General features: G+C 49.4%; 2 protein-coding genes across 2 annotated transcripts; both read right to left on the bottom strand.

Annotated features, from left to right (window-relative positions):
• Nucleotides 1-1,130: 1,130 nt before the first annotated feature.
• Tnf (tumor necrosis factor) lies at nucleotides 1,131-3,733 on the bottom strand. Its single transcript, XM_021149735.2, has 4 exons — nucleotides 3,406-3,733; nucleotides 2,833-2,887; nucleotides 2,600-2,647; nucleotides 1,131-2,308 (listed from the first exon to the last, which is right to left on the bottom strand). Exons 1-4 carry the CDS (start codon nucleotides 3,589-3,591, stop codon nucleotides 1,890-1,892), a joined length of 708 nt encoding a protein of 235 aa, XP_021005394.1. The 5' UTR covers nucleotides 3,592-3,733; the 3' UTR covers nucleotides 1,131-1,889.
• A 1,685-nt stretch (nucleotides 3,734-5,418) lies between these two features.
• Lta (lymphotoxin alpha) lies at nucleotides 5,419-6,381 on the bottom strand. The gene is made up of 3 exons (XM_021150032.2): nucleotides 6,271-6,381; nucleotides 6,088-6,187; nucleotides 5,419-5,862 (listed from the first exon to the last, which is right to left on the bottom strand). The coding sequence occupies exons 1-3, from the start codon at nucleotides 6,364-6,366 to the stop codon at nucleotides 5,450-5,452; spliced, it is 609 nt and encodes a 202-aa protein (XP_021005691.1). The 5' UTR covers nucleotides 6,367-6,381; the 3' UTR covers nucleotides 5,419-5,449.
• Nucleotides 6,382-20,266: the final 13,885 nt, after the last annotated feature.

Below are 20,266 nucleotides of genomic sequence, written 5' to 3'. Positions count from 1 at the left end.
TCGGTTTAGCAAGCTCCCTCTCCTAGACTGGATCACCCTCAGTCATCCCGTGCAGCCCCTGAGGTGATGTCTGCTCACCTGGCCTGTCTCAACAGGCGTCTTGTCTGATCTGTTTAGACAAAGTCCCCCTACCCCGGATTTTTCTTTCCTCTTAGTCATTTGCCATCCCCCTAACGCCCACCCTGCTGGGGCTCTTAAGACCCACTTGCTCTCATTGAACACTCTACAACAAGTCTCTGCACCAATAACTAATTCTGAATAAAGTCGGCCTTGCCTGCTTCAGCAAGTACTATTGAATAACAACAACAATAAATTATTATTATTATTATTATTATTATTGGTGTTGGGATCAAATCCAAGCCTGCATATGTGATTAAGTAATTTAAAAACCAACAACAACAACAAAGCATTTAAACATGGTGTTTTTCTCTTTTCAATCCACCCACCTCAATACATTCATCATTTGTCTGAAACACTGGAAAACCAGAGCCAGCAATGGCTCCTTCTTTGTTGTGTTGCTTTGGGTTTTGAATTCAGGGTATCCCATACACTGAGCATCCACCCTCACCCCAACATGCTCCACAGAGTCACATTTTCAGCCCTGTGTCTTTTTAAAAACTATTTCACTCATCTTCAGAGGTTTGGAAAAATAAAGGGGCTGGTGACCGAAAGGCAGAGCTGGCTGAGCCCAGCCCAGCATGGAGCAGGGATAGAGCTTAGGTCTCCTCTCCGTGGACCATGCCTGCTCTGTCTGTTCAGAGGCAGGTTGAATGGTGCAGGGTGCGCAGTTAGACACCTGAAGCTCTGTGGCTCTTCCTTGGCTGTGATTCAGGTGCCTGAGAATGTGGCTCCTCCCCAGCTCCATGGGAGCCACAACAGCCGGAAAGAACTGCAGTACTTTCCCAGCAGGTATTGGAATTCCCAGAGTGGGAAATTCCCATGCCCCAGGGCAAAGGTAATTAGGGTTAGGCTCCTGTTTCCGGGGGAGAGGTAGGGTTGTTGGCTGCCTTTTGTTCCACGGGGGTCTTGGGGGTCTTAATGGCCCAGGGGTATAAAGACTGAGATCTGGACCCAGAGACTTTAGGCCTCTGCAAGACAGAAATCACATTTCTTTTCCAAGCGATCTTTATTTCTCTCAATGACCCGTAGGGCGATTACAGTCACGGCTCCCGTGGGGAGCAGAGGTTCAGTGATGTAGCGACAGCCTGGTCACCAAATCAGCGTTATTAAGACAATTGGGTTAGATAAATATTTTGTTCTAAACATAAGCAAAAGAGGAGGCAACAAGGTAGAGAGGCCAGGTGGGGACAGCTCAGCTCCGTTTTCACAGAAAACATGTCTGTCTGAAGACAGCTTCCCACACTGGGTCCTCCAGGACACCCCGGCCTTCCAAATAAATACATTCATAAGCAAATAAATAAATAATAAATAAATAATAAATAATCATAAGTGCAAATATAAATAGAGGGGGGCTGGCTCTGTGAGGAAGGCTGTGCACTGCACCTCAGGGAAGAGTCTGGTAAGGTCTGAAGGTAGGAAGGCCTGAGATCTTATCCAGCCTCATTCTGAGACAGAGGCAACCTGACCCACTCTCCCTTTGCAGAACTCAGGAATGGACATTCGAGGCTCCAGTGAATTCGGAAAGCCCATTTGAGTCCTTGACGGTGGTGCATGAGAGGCCCACAGTCCAGGTCACTGTCCCAGCATCTTGTGTTTCTGAGTGTCGTAGTTGTTGAAAGCTCTGAGCACAGAGTTGGACCCTGAGCCATAATCCCCTTTCTAAGTTAGAAGGACACAGACTGGGGGCTCTGAGGAGTAGACAATAAAGGGGTCAGAGTAAAGGGGTCAGAGTGGGGGCTGGGTAGAGAATGGATGAACACCCATTCCCTTCACAGAGCAATGACTCCAAAGTAGACCTGCCCAGACTCGGCAAAGTCTAAGTACTCGGGCAGATTGACCTCAGCGCTGAGTTGGTCCCCCTTCTCCAGTTGGAAGACTCCTCCCAGGTATATGGGCTCATACCAGGGTTTGAGCTCAGCCCCCTCAGGGGTGTCCTTGGGGCAGGGGCTCTTGATGGCAGAGAGGAGGTTGACTTTCTCCTGGTATGCGATAGCAAATCGGCTGACGGTGTGGGTGAGGAGCACATAGTCGGGGCAGCCTTGTCCCGTGAAGAGAACCTGGGAGTAGACAAGGTACAACCCATCGGCTGGCACCACTAGTTGATTGTCTTTGAGATCCATGCCGTTGGCCAGGAGGGCGTTGGCGCGCTGGCTCAGCCACTCCAGCTGCTCCTTCACTTGGTGGTTTGCTGAGAGAGGGAGGATTGAGTCAGTGTCACCCTCTTAGTTCACACTCCACATCCTGAGCCTCAACAGCTACCCACACTTCACTTCCGGTTCCTGCACCCTCTGTCTTTCCACATCCCATTGGCTATGAGGTCCCGGGTGGCCCCCTGATGCCTTGCCTTTGAGTCACCGCTCTGACTCTCACGTGCTGTCACTAAGAGCTCTGTCTTTTCTCAGCCTGGCTCGACACCCCCCCAACCCGCCCCCCAAAATCATGCCCCTTCATTCTCAAGGCACATGTGAAGAAATCTTACCTACGACGTGGGCTACAGGCTTGTCACTCGAATTTTGAGAAGATGATCCTGGAGGGGAAGGGACAAAGGCAAGGATGAGACCTTTAGGCTTCCCAGCAAGCATCTAGGCACTTAGACTCCTATTCCCTTTCCTCCCAAACCAAAGCTTTAAGTTCTCCCCCCACCCCATCTCATCCCATGCCTAACTGCCCTTCCTCCATCTTAAATTAAGAGAGAGGTGCGGGAACACTTACTGAGTGTGAGGGTCTGGGCCATAGAACTGATGAGAGGGAGGCCATTTGGGAACTTCTGTGTAGGAGAAGAAGGGGGTTAGTTAAGACAGACTCACCCCAAAGGAGAAGCCTCCCCGCTGATTGCCCCGCTTACAGTTCCTCTTTGCCCCACCCCACCCCCAGCTTTGTGTTTTTCTTCTTCATTCATTCATCTGTCCAACCCACGGCTTCTTTCTGCGGTGCCCTCTGTGCTTGATCTCCCCTTATTTCCCCTTCATCTCCTTCCTTATCTCTCATGCCTCTCTCATTTCTGTCTCTGATTTTTATCTCTTGCTTATCCCCTCTTCCCCTGGCCACATCTTTCCAGATTTCTCCACATGTATACACACTTGTTTGTTCATTCATCTCTCTGTGCATCCGACGAAGGATGTTTAGTCAACTGGACGCATGGGTCCGAGGTCCTGACTCTGTCTCCTCCACACTCTCCTCCACCTTGCCCTGCCCATTAGCCCACTTCTTTCCCTCACCCTGTCCTTCTTACCCTCCTAATCCACTTTGCTTGTGAGCGAGAATAAGGGCTGCCCAGACACTCACCTCATCCCTTTGGGGACCGATCACCCCGAAGTTCAGTAGACAGAAGAGCGTGGTGGCCCCTGCCACAAGCAGGAATGAGAAGAGGCTGAGACACAGGCACCGCCTGGAGTTCTGGAAGCCCCCCATCTTTTTTGGGAGTGCCTCTTCTGCCAGTTCCACGTCTCGGATCATGCTTTCTGTGCTCATGGTGTCCTTTCTGGAGGGAGATGTGGCGCCTTGGGCCAGTGAGTGAAAGGGACAGAACCTGCCTGGTTGGCTGCTTGCTTTTCTGGGAGCTATTTCCAGGGTGTTCTGGAGTTTCTGTTCTCCCTCCTGGCTGGTCCCTTGCTGTCCTCGCTGAGGGAGCTTCTGCTGGCTGGCTGTGCAGACGGCTGCCTTTATAGCCCTTGGGGAAGAGGGCGGGGAAAGCTCTCATTCAACCCGCGGAAAACTTCCTTGGTGGAGAAAACCATGATCTCATGTGGAGGAAGCGGTAGTGGCCCTACACCTCTGTCTCGGTTTCTTCTCCATCGCGGGGGCAGAGGTTTGGAAAGTTGGGGACACCCAGGCATCAAGGAATCTCCTCCCCGTCGTCCCCACCAGGATTCTGTGGCAATCTGGGGCCAATCAGGAGTGTGTGTGTGTGTGTGTGTGTGTGTGTGTGTGTGTGTGTGTGTTGTATAGGACCCTGAGAACTGAAACCCATTTCTTCTCTGCCCTCCAGTGCTAATCATTGTCTGTTTCTCTGTAGAAAGACCATGCCTGTGTCTATTTCCTTTTGATTTCTAAATGGGACATCCATGAGGGAGAACTTAGCATTGGGGAGGTGCTTCTGAAAGCTGGGTGCATAAGGGGGGAGACATGATATTGAGGAGGGAAAGCCCCCTGTTTGAGTTCTTGGAGGAAGTGGCTTGAGAGTTGGGAAGTATGCATGGGCTTTGGGAGGGCCAGTGGGGGGTAATGGGATGAGTATGGGACAGCCCCAGAGGGAATGAACTCAGCCCTGGGAATTCACGGACCTCACAAGCCTTCTCCTTTCACTCTGATCATGAGCTCAGGCTGCTGCTTTCGGTCCCTGCTCCCAAGTGAGTTTTCCACGAAGCCTCTGCCATATCTTGACTGCGCTACATCTCAGACATTTAGGTCCCACAGCCCTGCTTCCAGGATTTCTCCCGGTCTTCCAAGGATTCCCCTCCCCCACCCTCCCAGTCCTAAACACTCTCCCACCCTCCGGTGGAGTCACTTCTCCCCAGAACCCTCATCTCTCCCCACCCTTGGATGGATCTCCCTAGCTCATCCTTTGGGTCTCCTCCGGCAGTTAAGCTGCCTCACTCCCATGAATCCACCATGTCTCTGGGAGCTGCCTGCTCCTCATGTCTCTTTGCTTTGCCCGGATCCCATGGACCAACTGAGGCCTCTGTCCCCTGCTCCACTCCTTAAAGAGACCAGGAAGTTTCTCCCCCAACGCAAGACAGACACAAGCAGACAGAATCTCAGAGAAAAGAGGTTTATTGGGCTTCACAGATGGTGCAGGGGGTCCCTGTGGTTGTCTAGCCAAGCAGTGGCTGGATTTTAGAGCTTCATGCTTTCTTCTAGAACCCCTTGGTCACCCACATCTAATTCTCTCGCCGTCTCTCTCTTAGATGGGTCCTGTCTGAGGTGAGACACCTTTGTGTCTGGGACCTAGTTGTCATCTGACGGCTTTCTATTTTTCCCCTCTTTCTATTCTCTATAAATAAATAACTTAATCTTTCTCTCCATAAATAGTCGACCTTCCCCTGTTTCCAGCCACCTCTCCCATGTCTGTCCCTCCTTCATGTCCAGGTCTCTGTCCAACCTAGACTCACAAAAACCCTGCTCTGTGCAGGAACTTCTAGGTAGGCTTGAGTCTTCCCCTGAGCATCTGGAGTGGCCCTGGGGGAGATGTAGTCCCCTGAAGTGCCTCAGACTCCCGTGAGAGCTTCAGGTTATTTTAGTGGGGAAGGCTGGAGACTGTGGGGATGTGATCCTTGAAACAACGGTCAGGATGGAGGCCTGGAATCCAATTCTTGGGTTTCTTTAGAATCTACAGTGCAAAGGCTCCAAAGAATACACTGCTGGGGCTGAAGTGTAGATGGGAGATGCCGTCGGTGTGGGTGGACAGCTGGTCCCCCTTACTGAGCAGGAACACAGCCCCCTGGTACATTGAGCGCACCCATGGTCCTTGAAGTCCCGGATACACGGACTTCTGCGCACTGAGGAGAGGCACATGGAAGGGGTATTGGGAGGAAAAGAGCTGGACCTCGTGTGCCAGGTAGATGGGAGTGGGAATGGCCCTAGGGGAGCAGCTTTCTCCAGAGAAAACCACTTGGGAGTAGACAAAGTAGAGGCCACTGGTGGGGATCAGGAGGGAGTTGTTGCTCAAAGAGAAGCCGTGTCGGAGAAAGGCACGATCCGTGCTTGCTCTCCAGAGCAGTGAGTTCTGCTTGCTGGGGTACCCTGGGAAGAGGCACAAGACATTGGGGGGTGATCAAGATCAGAGGTCCCCATCCCTGAGGGAGCAGGCACTGGACAACCGGGATGGTTGGTAGGGAGATGGGAGTGGGGTGCCTGCCCTTAGGAGTAAGAAAAGTTGGTGTGGGGAGATGGAAAGATCGCCTGGGCCCCTGGGCAAGTAGGACAAAAGGCAGGGACTGGACCTCTCCTCTGGAGGAAGAAGTTTACCAACAAGGTGAGCAGCAGGTTTCAGGATGCCATGGGTCAAGTGCTTCTGAGGGAGCGGATGGGCTGTCCTGGCAGCGGAGAAGCGAACACCAGAGAGTCCCTGGGACAGAAGAGAGTGGAGAGGACTCTAGGACTCTGAGTTATCTAGGCCACCCCAGCACCCCCAATCTCTTGCTGCCTCACCTGGGCCCCTAGAGGCAGGGCCAGCAGCAGCCCCAGGAGGAAGACAGGAGGGGTGCCAAGCACCCTCAAGAGGTGGAGACGGCCGTGCAGTGTCATGTGGAGAACCTGCTGAGAGAGAGAGAGAGAGAGAGAGAGAGAGAGAGAGAGAGAGAGAGAGAGAGTGAGAGTGAGTGTGTGTGTGTGTGTGTGTGTGTGTGTGTAGGGGAGGCGGGGCACACAGCGGAAGACAGACCTTACCTCCCAGCTGAGACAGCCACCCTGAGAGACAGGGCGACAGACAGAAAAGGGGACAGGCATGGGAACCCTGAAGTGAGCAGGGATAAGGAGAGACAGAGGGAAGAGGAAAACTCCACCATAGAACCAGACAATGGCTGACAGAGGCAGAGAGAGAGAGAGAGAGAGAGAGAGAGAGAGAGAGAGAGAGAGAGAGAGAGAGAGAGACTGATAAGGCCGCCACAGGAACAGACCAAAAATCAAAGCCATGACAGGAGGACCAGACCCATTAAGGCTGGGGATCCAGGCAGGTTGTATAGAAAAGGCTGTGGCTCAAGAAAGGAGGTAGGATCCTGAGGGATGCCTGATACCACGGTAAGCCCAAGGAGACAGGGTAGGAGAGGCTCACCTGCTGTGCGGGGTCCTGGGCGCTGGCGCTCGGGTCCCTTTATAGAGGAAGCGGCAGTGTGGCAGGCAGCGGGCGGGTTCTAGGTCGGGGCTGGGGCTTGGGGAAGCCCCCAGGGCTTAGAAGATGCTGTTGTTTCAGTCGAAGGCAGGAAAGGCTGGGGCCTAGGAGAGAACCGCAGGCTAAGGGCTTAGACTACTGCGTTCTGGGAAAGGGAGTCGGGTCCGGGGAACTGTGGGCCGCAGGGACTAGCAGGGAGCTGGGTCAGGCCCAGGAGTTCCAGTGAACGGCCCGGGCAATTCGTGGAGAGGGTACAGCTGGGCTGTGACTGGAAGCCTGGTTCCCTGAAGGGTGATGGTTTATAACACTTCTGCACCCTTGACTGCTCACAGGCTTCTCTGCACATTTCCCTCTCTGTCGATCATGGTCATGTCTGGAGGGCTCCGAAGCCACATGTGGTTAGCGGCACCTTTGTTTTTTTCAGGTTCGAACCCAGGGTTCTGGATGCTTGACATGCCTGCCGCCACTGACCCATACCCCTTCAGGTCTATTTCCTCTCTTGTCTTTAGGGGTTCAAGTCACAGTTATTCCAATATATCTGTATTTTCTGGTCATCTGCCAGTTTTTTTTTTTGTTTTTTTGTTTTGTTTTGTTTTGCTTTTTTTTTTTTGTTTTTTTTTTTTTTTTCGAGACAGGGTTTCTCTGTGTAGCCCTAGCTGTCCTGAAACTCACTCTGTAGACCAGGATGGCCTCGAACTCAGAAATCCGCCTGCCTCTGCCTCCCAAGTGCTGGGATTAAAGGCGTGTGCCATCACTGCCCAGCTTTTTTTTTTTTTTTTTTTCATCTGCCAGTTTCATGTCAAGAAGTTCCATTGCAGTGCCCTCTCCCCAAATCTGGGGCATCCTGGTGTGTAACAATCTTAACTGTGTCCCCTTACTCTCTGGAGCGGCAGTTCTCAACCTGTGGGCGAGGTCCCTTTGGTAAACCTCTATTTAAAACAAATGTTTACATTGTGATTCATAATAGCAGCAAAATTACAGTTATGAAATAGCAACGAAAATAATTGTATGGTTGGGGTCACCACAACATGAGGAACTGTGTTAAAGGGTCATGGAGTTAGGAAGGTTGAGAACCCTGTCCTAGAATGTGCCAGGTCTGGAAGATGATTTGGGGGTATTCTCTTAGAACCCCAAGATCATGTAACCCCAAATGTACACCCCAGGCTTCCAATGCTCTGTATAGAGGGAGCTTCAGAATTCTACACAGGTGAAGACAGTTTTTTGTTTGTTTGTTTGTTTTTCGAGACAGGGTTTCTCTGTGTAGCCCTGGCTGTCCTGGAACTCACTCTGTAGACCAGGCTGGCCCCAAACTCAGAAATCCGTCTGCCTCTGCCTCCCAAGTGTTGGGATTAAAGGTGTGTGCTACTACTGCCCAGCAAAGGACATCTGAGCAGCACTTCTCTATTGGAAGGCCTGGGATGCAGCTCAGGTAGCTGCTTGCAGGCATGTGTGAGCCCCTGAGTCCATTCCCACATTCCCAGCAGTCACATTGATGATTTCTGTCTTAAGACAAAATTTTAAAATATTATTTTGAGGATTGGAGAAATGGCTTAGGGTTCTGAGCACTGGATGTTCTTCCAGAGGACCAGTGTTAATTACCAGCATCCGCATGTTGGCTTATTACATCTGTCCCTGCAGTTTGTGGGGATGTGACATCCTCTTCTGGCCTTTGCAGGCACTATACTCAAGTGGTGCTGAGACATACATGCAGGCAAAAATCCCACACACACAGCAGAACATTTAAAAACATAGCTATTTATGTGAGTGCATACAAGTGCCACAGGCCACATGTGGAGGTCAGAGTACAGCTCTTTTTTTTTTCTTAATACATAATTCATTTTTATTTCACGTAAATTGGTGTTTTGCCTGCTTGTATGCCTGTATGAGGATGTCAGCTCTCCTGGAACAGGAGTTATAGACAGTTGTAAGCTGCTGTGTGGGTGCTGGGAATTGAACTCAGGATCTCTGGAGGAGCAGCCAGTGCTCTTAACCACTGAGCCATCTTGCCAGCTCCCAGACTACAGCTCTTAGGAGCTGGTTTTCTCAATCTACCATGTGGGTTCTGGGAACTGAACTCAGGCCATTAGGTAAAGCCAGTAAGCACCTTTGCTCACTGAGCCATCTTGCTGGCCCAACTTTCCTTCCTTCCTTCCTTCCTTCCTTCCTTCCTTCCTTCCTTCCTTCCTTCCTTCCTTCCTTCCTCCTCCTTCTTCTTCTTCTTCTCTCTCTCTCTTCCTTCCTTCCTTCCTTTCTTTCTTTTTGTTTTTCAAGACAGGGTTTCTCTGTGTAGCCCTGGCTCTCCTGGAACTCACTTTTTAGACCAGGCTGGCCTTGAACTCAGAAATCCGCCTGCCTCTGCCTCCTGAGTGCTGGGATTAAAGGCATGCACCACCACTGCCTGGCTCTTTTTCTTCTTATTATTATCAAAGTGTTTGATTTTTTTTCAAAATTTATTCTTTAAAGTTATTTTATTATTATATTTTATATATTACTTATACACACATATATACATATACATGTATACATACATATACATAGAGACAGGCTCTCACTACGTAGCTCTAGCTGCCCTGGAACTCAATATGTGCATCAGGATGGCCTTGAACTCACAGAAATCGCCTACTTCAACCTTCCAAGTGCTGGGCTTAATAGTGTGTGCACCAAATGTCATCCATCTATCAAGCTTTCTTATACAACCCAGGATCCCCTGTGCAGAGAACGGTGCCACCCATGGTGGTCTTGGGCCTCCTACATCAATTAACAGCCCCCCTCCCCGCCTCCCAAACACACACAGACATCCCCACAGCCTGGGCAGTCCCTCAGCTGAGACTCCTTTTCAGGTGACTCTAGACTGCCTTAAGCGGACAGCCAAAGTCACAAGGATACTCCTGATGGCTGTTTGTCTAGTTTCTGTCTGAGAAACACTGAGTAGTAAAATCCTGTTAGGAACCAGTTTTCTCTCAGCTTGTAAGTTACAGCTCTCAAAAAGCAAAGTTTTTGAAGATGATTTATTATTTTTTTTTGCTCATGTTTTTTTAAGATGGAGATAGATGACAACAGCTGGTCACCTCAGATGTCACCGCTGCTGCCACATGACATCAGTCAGACTATTGTAGCAGGCTGCAGCTGGCGATGGTGGCAGTCAGGCTGGCCACTGGGCACACTGCTGTTCTCAGGCCCAAACAATTGAGAAGGAAGAGAAGCAGGTCCTGTCTGCTCAGCTCTCATGACGCTCTGATTGGCAGTCCTTCCTCCTCCTCGGGATGGGGCAGGACCCTAACAGGATGAGGCCTCTGATTTAGGACTAGAAATTTTTGTTAGGACAAGTTCTTACACCAAAGGTGGGGGAAGGGCAATACTATTAGGTCATGGAAAAAAAGGAGGATTCTAGTCTCCAGGACCCTGGTTGGTAAAGAGGAATTCCAGTTTCGATGGTTTGCCTTGGGGGAAGATGTGGGTAGGACCGAAGGCTGGAAAGGCACAGAAGTGCTTCTTCTCACGTCTTAGGCTGTCACTCATTCCGAAGTGTCCAGCTACTCAGGCCCCATCCTTCCAGGACATGAGCTGTGAGCTCAGTAGTTCTCATCCAGTCTCTTCCTCTGCATCCCACAAACACTATGTGCACCTGGAACAAGGAATCAGGGAGACGCTCCAAGAGATAAATTCTTGACTTTGGGGATCTCAAGTTTAGTGGAGTGTGGTTGAGTTTCATGACCTTGGCAAGGCAGTCCACAGGAAATCCGTGGAACCTGGGGGCATTTATAGTGGAGATAAGAAATGTAGAGAGCTGGACATTGGTGGCGCTTGCCTTTAATCCCAGCACTCGGGAGGCAGAGGCAGGCGGATTTCTGAGTTCGAGGCCAGCTGGTTTACAGAGTGAGTTCCAGGACAGCCAGGGCTATACAGAGAAACCCTGTCTCGAAAAACCAAAAAAAAAAAAAAAAAAAAAAAAGAAAGAAAGAAAGAACGAATGAAAGAAAGAGAGGTAGGGAAGGACAATATGTACTGTCTGCCTGAGAGAGAGCCCTCCTGTCTGAGGTGTGCATCTGGGTACATATAGAATAAGCAGAAGAAAGACTGTGGTAAGCAGAGAACACACCCTGCAGGGTTTTGTTGTTGTTGTTGTTTGTTTGTTTTCTTTTAAGACAGGATTTCTTTGTGTAACAGCTCTGTCCTAGAACTCTCCTTGTAGACTAGGCTGGCCTCGAACTCACCTGCAGGATTTAAATCTCATTCTAATAAAGATAGAGAGCCACCAACAAAGTGTACGTAAAAGAAAGACCCACTTACACGTTAATGTTATAAAATGGAGTCTTTAAGCAAGATGAAGAATCAGAGGAAGGTCCTGAGGTCGCCATGGAGACCAGTGAAGAGCATTTTACAATGACCCAGCAAGAGCCCATGACAAGAGCCTGCATCCTGGGGAGAATGGGAAGGAGAGAGTGCTTCAAGTCAGAGCCTACAGCATTGGTGGCTGCCCAGATGTAATGGAGGAAGGAAACGCATAAACACCTCTTTCAGGGCTAGGGGATGTGGTTCAATTGGTACAGTGCCTTCCTAGCATGCAGAAAGTCTTGAGTTCTATCCCTGGCACCAGGTAAACTAGGTGTGGATGCATGCTATAACCCTAACATTGGGGAAGTAAAGTCAGAAAGATCAGGAGGTGTTCAAGGTCCTATTTAGCTACAGGGATTACATGAAACACTTTGTCAAAACAAACAAACAACGAAGTCCTGTAATTTCTTGTCTATATCTTGTCATAGTTCTTTTGGTCTTTGGCAGAACTGGCCATGGGACCCACAGCCTGAGCAGGCTAAGCAGGCTCTCTTCACTGAGTTCTCTCAGACAGAATTTAATTCTGTCATTGTGTCCATCTTTGGCTCCTTTTCTTTGTTCCTCTTTCTCTGGGAGTCTTTATGCTTCCTGTTGCTTTTGTCTCTTAACTGATGGTAGCCGAGACGCTGGCTAAGCTGTATTAAAATAAAAATTGGCAGAGAGAGAGGCAGAGAGACAGAGAGACAGAGAGAGAGACAGAGACAGAGAAAGACAGAGACAGAGAGAGACAGAAAGAGAGACAGAGAGAGAGGATTAGATTTGAGTCAGAGCAGAAGGCCAGGACCTGGAGGGGCAGAGGAAAGGAGAGGGTGCATGAGGAGATGATGGAGACAGACGAAGGAAGGGTAAGCCTTGGCTAAGCTGTGTCACGGGAGCTGGCAGCACGCTGGCGGATATGCCTTGCCATGGGCCAATTTTGGTTTCAATCTCAGTTTTAGAGGTTATGTGAAATTCAGTTTCTCTCTTGGGGAGGCCAACAGCTGTCTGGGACTTTCCCCGGGTGGGAGGGCTGATGACTGGGAGTCTTGTGCATCGTCTATAACCACTCTCAGGAAGGGCCACAGAAAGCTCCGGAGCCTGCAAACTAGGCTGAAGTGACAGTAGTCAAAGACTGTGAGTCTCTGTTTTTTTAGCCTCAGATTTTACCCAAGTTTAACCTTCACCCAAATCACAATTCAAACGCAACCTCAAATCTAAGCACATACCCCTCAAAGGACTCTCAAATAAACTCCTTCCTGTGAAACAGCTTACCCTGTCTCTGTCTACTGACCCCAAACAAAGCATGATACTAGATGGAACTTCTACCTGAGCCAGAAATTACAGCTGGACATTGTCCTACCTCACCGCACCCTCCAACAGCCTTTAATACGTGTTTACTGAGTACCAACCAGGAAGTTTGTTCAAGGCAGGAAGCATACTGTGGCACAAAGTTGAGCTAAAGAATCCTAAGAGTAAATCCTTAAAGCCAGGCCAGATGGAAGAGACACATCAAAGAGCAGGGATGTGTCTTAGAGATAGAGCACTTGCCTAGCGTGAGTGAGACCCAGGGACCATTCCCAGCATCGCCATAAAATAAAATGAATCTGTAAAACAGTCCTACAGGGAAAACAAGGAGAGTGGAAGAGAATACTCTTGGATACAGCACTCAGTAATGTGACTCTCAGCAAGGGTAGCACTGAAGAAAAGGCCCAGGTGACAGATAGGTAGGGAGGAGGGAGGAAGCCAGGGATGCTGATGGACAGCAAGAAACTGAACTTGACCACATCAGAGACACTTGAAGAGGTCAGATGCAGTGGGAGAGGAAGGCAGGGCCAGATCATGTGAGAAGACACAAAGTATCTCCATTTTATTCAACTGTGATCTTTTGGAAGACACAAAGTATCACATTTTATTCAACTGTGATCTTTCAGGTTCAAGTGGGACCTTTTGGAAGGTGTGAGTGTGTGTGATAGAACAGGGTGGAGGAGGGATGGTGGTGATTGGGAGGCAGGTGGATCTTTGTGAGTCTGAAGCCAGCCTGGTCTACAAGGTGGTTCCCTGGTCTATGCTGCCTTGCAGAAGAGCAAGAGGAGAAACAGGGGTCTGGGTGATGGAGCTGGATGGGAGCTAAGGTAGGGTCCTTAGGTAGGTGGGCAGGAAAAGCCAAATGTGCTGCTTTGGGTACATGAGATCTAAATCCACTCTCAAGAATTGTTAAGTCTGGGGCTGGAGAGATGGCTCAGCAGGAAAAAGCACCGACTGCTCTTCCGAAGGTACAGAGTTCAAATCCCAGCACCCACATAGTGGCTCACAACCATCCGTAATGAGATCTGACGCCCTCTTCTGGTGTGTCTAAAGACAGCTACACTGTACTTACATATAATATTAAATAAATCTTGAAGCCAGAGCAAGCGGGCCTGAGCGAGTGGGACCAAAGTGAGCAGAAGTCCTGAGTTCAATTCCCAGCAACCACATGATGGCTCACAACCATCTGTACAGCTACAGTGTACTCATATACATAAAATAAATAAATAAATCTTATTAAGAGAGAGAGAGAGAGAGAGAGAGAGAGAGAGAGAGAGAGAGAGAGAGAGAGAGAGACTTGTTAAGTCTGAAGCCATTCAGGTTCACAGGCAAGATGGGGTTAGAGGGAAACAAGGAGCTACCAGCATAATGGTGGCCTGGGATGTAAAAGCTCTGGACCACGGGCCTGTTAGTGTCCCACGCCTCCCCACAATAAATGCCGGGTGTTGATAGAATGCATAGTTTGTCATGGATTCCAAAAGCAAGCCTGTCAGGATGTCCTTCTCCTTGGTCCCCACTGTGGTCCTCACTGTGGTTCACTACCCAGCAAGGACTCTTCTGTGAATCTGGTTCACAGTGTCCTCTTGCTGTGGAATATCTATGCACATCCCCTGTTTCATCTTTGAAGATGTTTTCTTTAGGCACTAGACAACGCCTGTGCCCTCTCTGGAGAAGGTAGCTCTTCCTTTGACACCAGCATTAGGGAGAAGTGACACAGAGGAGTGCGGCCATGCTACCAACAGGATTCTCTTCTTTAGAGGCTCCCGACTCTGCACGAATCGTACTCTTCCTGTCTTCACAGCTGTATCTCCATCAACATCTGTACTGTATGCCTAACAACTTGGTCATCTGGTTCAGTTTCTCTTCATCTTTCATCACCTGGCACCATCTTCAAAACCACCCAGAGTGCACATGTCTGTCCTCGGCTGGCTCTGGGCTCAGCTCTCCAGCCTTAAGGTGGCCAGCTTCAGCTTCTCTCATTTGCCACTCTGGGAAAGGTCACACCTCCCACCTCAGCTTCCCCTGGAAGCAAGGCTGCCTTTCAAGAGCTTCAACCCTGGGAGCTGGAGAGACTTCTCACTGGTTAGGAGCATGTACTGCTCCTGCAGAGGACAGGAGGAATTCAGTTTCCAATACTCATGTCAGGTGCCGCACAACTCCAGCCCCAAGGGCTCTGATCCTTTTTTGGTCTCTGTGGGGACAACCACACAACACACAACTCTCACACACACAGATTAATGATAAAATCCTTCTTTTTTTTATTTTTTTAAGACTTTGATCTCTGAATTCTCCCTAGGTATAATAACCTGTTTCTTCCATCCTCTCTTCTCCACTGAGTTAATCTTTCACTTTGACTCAGATCTCTAGCTTCTCTTTCATTAAAAAAAAATTACATTTTAAAAATTATTTTGTGTATGCAGGGGTGAATACGTGCCCCAGTTTGTGTGTGGAGGTTAGAGAACAACTTACGGGAATCAATTCAGTTTCTCTTTCTACCTTGTGGGGTTCAAAGGTCAGTTTCACATCACTGGTGCCAGGTGTGGTGGTATACGCCATTAATCCCAGACCTGGGGAGGCAGAGACAGGTGGATCTCTATGAGTTTGAGAGAAACCTGGCCTACATGGGAAGCTCAGACCAGACATAGACAAGGCTACAGAGTAAGACCTATCTCAATGTTTTTTTCTATTCAAGATAGGGTGTCTCCGTGTTGCCCTGGCTGTTCTAAAATTCACTCTGTAGACCAGGCTGGCCTCAAACTTAGAGATCCACCTGCCTCTGCCTCCCATGTGCTGGGATTAAGCACATGTTCCACTGCATTCTGGCTGAAAAAAAATGTTTTTTCCTAAATTCAGGCAAGCACTTTTACCTTAATTTTTCTTTCCTTTTTGTCTTTCTTTTTTTCTTTCTTCCTTCCTTTCTTTCTTTCTTTTTTTGAGGTTTTATTTTACTTTTTATGTATATGAGTGTTCTACCTGTAGGTATGCCTACATGCCAGAAGAGGGTATCAGATTCCATTACAGATAGTTGTCAACCACCATGTGGTTGCTGGGAATTGAACTCAGGACCTCTGGAAGAGCAGTCAGTGCTCTTAACCTCTGAGCCAGCTCTCCAGCTCCCTCCCTCTTCCTTCCTTCCTTCCTTTAAATATTTATTTATTTTACATATATGACTACACTGTCACTGTCTTCAGACACACCAGAAGATGGTTGTGAGCCACCATGTGGTTGCTGGGATTTGAACTTAGGATCCTTGGAAGAAGAGTCAGTACTCTTAATGACTGAGCCATCTTTCCAACCCCCTGAATTCTTTCTTGGTGTTTATTTTTGGGGATGTGGGGCTTGAGACTGTCCAATAGCATAGGTTGGTCTTAGTTTTGACATATAGCTGAAGTTGACTTTGAACCCCCGGTCCTTTTGCCTTCACGTCTAAAGGCTGGGACTGCAGGCATAATCCACCACACCGGGCTACTTCTGATTTTAAAAAATCTTGTGTGTGCTTTCACACGTGTGTCTGGAGGTCAGTGGGCAGCCTCGGGAGGCTCGTGTTACCTTCTCCCTTGTTTGAGGCAGGTTCAGGTTTTGTGGCTGCACAGCCCAGGCTAGCCCACAAGTGCCTGGGGATTCTCCTTCCCTCCTCATGTTCTATCTCAAGGTAGGATTGCTGGGCTTGCTGCCCAAGTGCCCATGCTTATGTGGAAAACGCACCATCCCCCACCCCAGCCATCTCAGCCCCTCCCCAGCTCCCTCAGCCCAGCCTCAGCCCCAGTCCCATCCCCCAGCCCAGCCATTTCTCAGCCCAGCCAGCCCCCCAGCAATTCTTGCTGGTTTTATTTACCACAAACAAACAGGCTCAACAATTTCAGTTACACTCTCAGTTTTGAAAATTTTTCCCACCCGATGTTTAACCAAGAAGACCTTGAAGATCTCGGTTTGAGGAAATGAAAGGCATTTCCTGGGCTTTCCTCCTGAGCTGCAGAATCGGTCACGAGGGGCTGCTGGTGGGCCCCCAGGCTGCTCGCCCGGGTTTCAGTCTCCAAGGGATTCTCCAATGTTCTCCACAACCTTCGGCTTCCCCCACCCTCCACTGAGCTTAAGGCCCCTGAAGATGGCTTCCCTCCCTGCCTCCGTCTTTGCCCTTCTGTTAACTAAAGCTTCCTCTTTACAGCTTCCTTGAAGAACCTTTTCTTTTCAAGATTGATCCTTCAATCTATAATCCTTCCCCCTCCGCCCCATCCCCGTCCTTAGTGTCTTTTCCATCGTATGTTATTTAACGCACGGACGTATTTGGTGTCATTTCTTTTTTTTTTTTTTTTTTTTGGTTTTTCGAGACAGGGTTTCTCTGTATAGCTCTGGCTGTCCTGGAACTCACTTTGTAGACCAGGCTGGCCTCGTACTCAGAAATCCGCCTGCCTCTGCCTCCCGAGTGCTGGGATTAAAGGCGTGCGCCACCACGCCCGGCTTTGGTGTCATTTCTTGAAGATAAGTTTTAAATTCCCTCCCTGGAATCTGTCTCCCTCTCGCCTTCCCTCTGTGTGGTGTTTCCCAGTACAAGGCCCCTTGACTAACAGGAACTGGTAAGATTTTCCCCATCATCAAGACTCGTGGGTAGAGATGATGCCTGTCTTGTCTCCACCATCCTTTGTACCCACCGCCCCTCACTCAGCTCACCGCCCACTCATTCCTCAGTGTGAAAAGCAACTCTCCCTTCTAATAAAACGAAATTGTCTCTTAAAATTCGTAATCGTCTAGTTTGTGAACCTACGAGGTCCTTTCAATTCTCGCCCAGCAGATCTCTTTGAGGCCTAAGTCGTAGCTGCCCCATCACGACTTGACTTGAGGCTTCTTCTCTGGCTGACCTCACCCCCACCCCAGGCCTCTGCATTCTCCTACTTCTCTGGCTGCTTTACCTCTGAGGAGAAGCGATGCCCAAGCACCTAAGTTCCACACCCGATTGCAGGACGTTTCCCCTGAGGGTCATGGCTGCTCTGAGCCGAGCACTGTAGTACCTTGGGCAGGCTGCTTCTGAGTTCTCTGTAGATTTAGCTTGGGTATTTTTTTTTTTTTTTTTTTTTTGGCCTCTTTCCTAGGGTTCTGACAGTGGCCTCATGTTTACTCACTGTGCAGCAGTGTCTTTTCTGAATTCATGAAACTCTCTGAAATGGAACCCCTTGTCTTTCTCCTCAGCCATGAACCTTTCTGTTCTAGACCACATCCAACCCTTTAGGCAGCTGAAACGGGTGCTGATCCAAGAACTTTCCCAGCTCTACCAATAACCATGTGGCACATCTTCATGTCCCTTTGTATGAAGTTTATAGGATATTGTAGTTGTCATCTTGGTAGGTGTGTATATGCGGGTGTGTATATGCAGCTATGTATGTTCATCTGTGCAGGCTTACACCTGTCCGTGTGCATGTGTGTGTAGAAGCTAGAATCCAATCTTGGTTCTTTCTCAGGAACCATCCACTATTCCTCCAACTCCCCACCCACGAGACAGGGTTTCTCTGTGTAGCCCTGGCTGTCCTGGAACTCACTCTATAGACCAGGCTGGCCTCGAACTCAGAGATCCGCCTGCCTTTGCTTCAGAATGCTGGGATTAAAGGTGTGTGCCGCCACTTTCTGGCTAAAAAAGTTTAATTACACTTTTATTTGTGGTGTGCATGAGTGCCACAGGGCACTGTGGAGGTCAGAGGACAGTTTGTAGGAATCAGTTCTCTTCCCCCACTATGTGGGTAGAACTCAGGTTTTCAGGCTTGGTGGCCAACAACACAGCTTCCCCCTGCCCAGTCCTTCCTTCCTTCCTTCCTTCCTTCCTTCCTTCCTTCCTTCCTTCCTTCCTTCCTTCCTTCCTTCCTTTTATGGAGGGATAGGGTCTCTCACTGGGCACTGGGACCTGGGGCTTCTTGACTAGGTTAAGTTGGCTGGCCTGTGAACTCCCGTCTCCCCCACTCCCCCGGTGCCAGGACCACAAACATGCACCACCGGGCTGACTTTTTATGTGGGTGTTGAGGATCCAACTCCAGGCTTCGTGTTTGCAAGGCCAGTATTTTATGGACCGAGCTATGTCCCCACACCCGTTCCCCTCTCTGAATGAACAACACAGTTGCCACCGCAGTTGTGGGACTAGAGTAGGAAGTCCTGGAATGTTGGAGTACGAGGAGCTTAATGTTCCTGTCTCTACCTTTGAGTTGTGTGGCTACTCAGGGTACAGTTTTATAAAGCGGGGTGGGTGATGGTCCACACCCACGTTCTGGAGAGATGTTGACAATTTAGGGGCTGAAGGACAGGACTTCTCTTACCCCTCATAAGATGGGTAGCTCAGTAGGGCGGTGGTGGCGTACACCTTTAATCCCAGCACTTGGAAGGCAAAGGCAGGCGGATTTCTGAGTTCAAGGCCAGCCTGGTCTACATAGTGAGTTCCAGGACAGCCAGGGCTACACAGAGAAACCCTGTCTCGAAAAAACCGAAAAACAAACAAAAAAAACAACCCCCCCAAAAAAAAAGATGTGTAGCTCATACTGTTACAAAGACAAGTTAGTGGGCTGGAAAGATGGCTCAGTGGTTAAGAGCACCCTGCTCTGCCAGAGGTCCTGAGTTCAAATCTCAGCAACCACATGGTGGCTCACAACCATCTGTAATGGGATCTGATGCCCTCTTCTGTTATGTCTCAAGACAACAACAGTGTGCTCATATAAATAAAAAATAAATCTTAAAAAAGAAAAAAAAAGACAAGTTAACAAAACAAAAGCATACGGAAACCATTTTTTTTTGCAACAGGAGTCTTCGTGTCAAACCCGGCTGGGCGCCAGGTTTTAGGTTTAGATTTGACGCCTACGGAACAGCTGTGCAGAAAAGTGACTGGACAGAGGTGGTCTCCTAATAGATACAGAGTCAGGGAACTCAACTAGGCCCATCCATTGGCAAGACCTTTCTCCCGAGGCCTCTGTGGAGTTTATGACCTAGCGCCAGACAACAGGGTTGAAGGAATTCATCTAAGGACTAAGAACAGTTTTTACATGGGGAGACGGAATGGAGACGGTTTGTTAAGTTTTCTGGTTGGTTTTGCGAAGAGGGCTCCCAGCTTCTATGACCCAGATAGGCAAGCATTGTAGCCTGTGAGCGGCCCTGGGGCAGGGAGAAGAGCCGAGGTGAAGCCTGGGAGAAGTCAGGAGCAGCTCCTGGGTCTCTTAAGTTAGTTGCAAGCCCTTGTCGGGCCACTTTGTCCTGTCTTGGAACCCCCAGCAAGATCACAGTGGCTGAAAAGGTTGAGCTCATGTGGTAGAGTCAGGCTGGGCCCCGCAGAACGCTCCCATTCTTGATCCTCACAGGTGCCCCAGGCCGCCATTACAGTAAAACTCCCAATTCTCCGATCCCAGCCTTGCTTGCACAGGCTCTCACACACCTGTGCTTCTTTCTCTACCTGGAGATGCTCAGTGCACATTCCAGCTCACACCAGCTCACGCTACGTTTTGTGACTTCTCAGCCTCGGTCCAAGCTCTTTGGTCAGCCTCAGGGATTTTCACTGTCCCTGGCCTCCGGGGAGCCTCCTGCCTGGTTCCCATGGGCCCTACTGTGAAGGCAGCAATTCATGCCTTCAGTCACTGGGCTATAGGTATGTTCCCCAAAGCAGAGTTTGAATCCCTTGGTTCCATGATGCTCAGCTGACCTGTGCCAAACAGAAGCCCAGATCCCTTTCCTGAT

The sequence above is a fragment of the Mus caroli genome, unplaced genomic scaffold, assembly GCF_978045245.1.
Source record: "Mus caroli unplaced genomic scaffold, Mus_caroli_1 scaffold_18, whole genome shotgun sequence".
NCBI lineage: Eukaryota > Metazoa > Chordata > Mammalia > Rodentia > Muridae > Mus > Mus caroli.
This window is presented reverse-complemented; position numbering and strand designations above follow the sequence as displayed.

Coding starts and splice junctions, on each gene's coding strand:
- Tnf (XM_021149735.2), bottom strand. CDS start 3,591: ATGAGCACAGAAAGCATGATCCGAGACGTGGAACTGGCAGAAGAGGCA. Junction 2,888..3,405: donor TCGGTCCCCAAAGGGATGAG/GTGAGTGTCTGG, acceptor TCTCCTACACAG/AAGTTCCCAAATGGCCTCCC. Junction 2,648..2,832: donor GGCCCAGACCCTCACACTCA/GTAAGTGTTCCC, acceptor CTTCCCCTCCAG/GATCATCTTCTCAAAATTCG.
- Lta (XM_021150032.2), bottom strand. CDS start 6,366: ATGACACTGCACGGCCGTCTCCACCTCTTGAGGGTGCTTGGCACCCCT. Junction 6,188..6,270: donor CCCTGCCTCTAGGGGCCCAG/GTGAGGCAGCAA, acceptor CTTCTGTCCCAG/GGACTCTCTGGTGTTCGCTT. Junction 5,863..6,087: donor ACCTGCTGCTCACCTTGTTG/GTAAACTTCTTC, acceptor GCCTCTTCCCAG/GGTACCCCAGCAAGCAGAAC.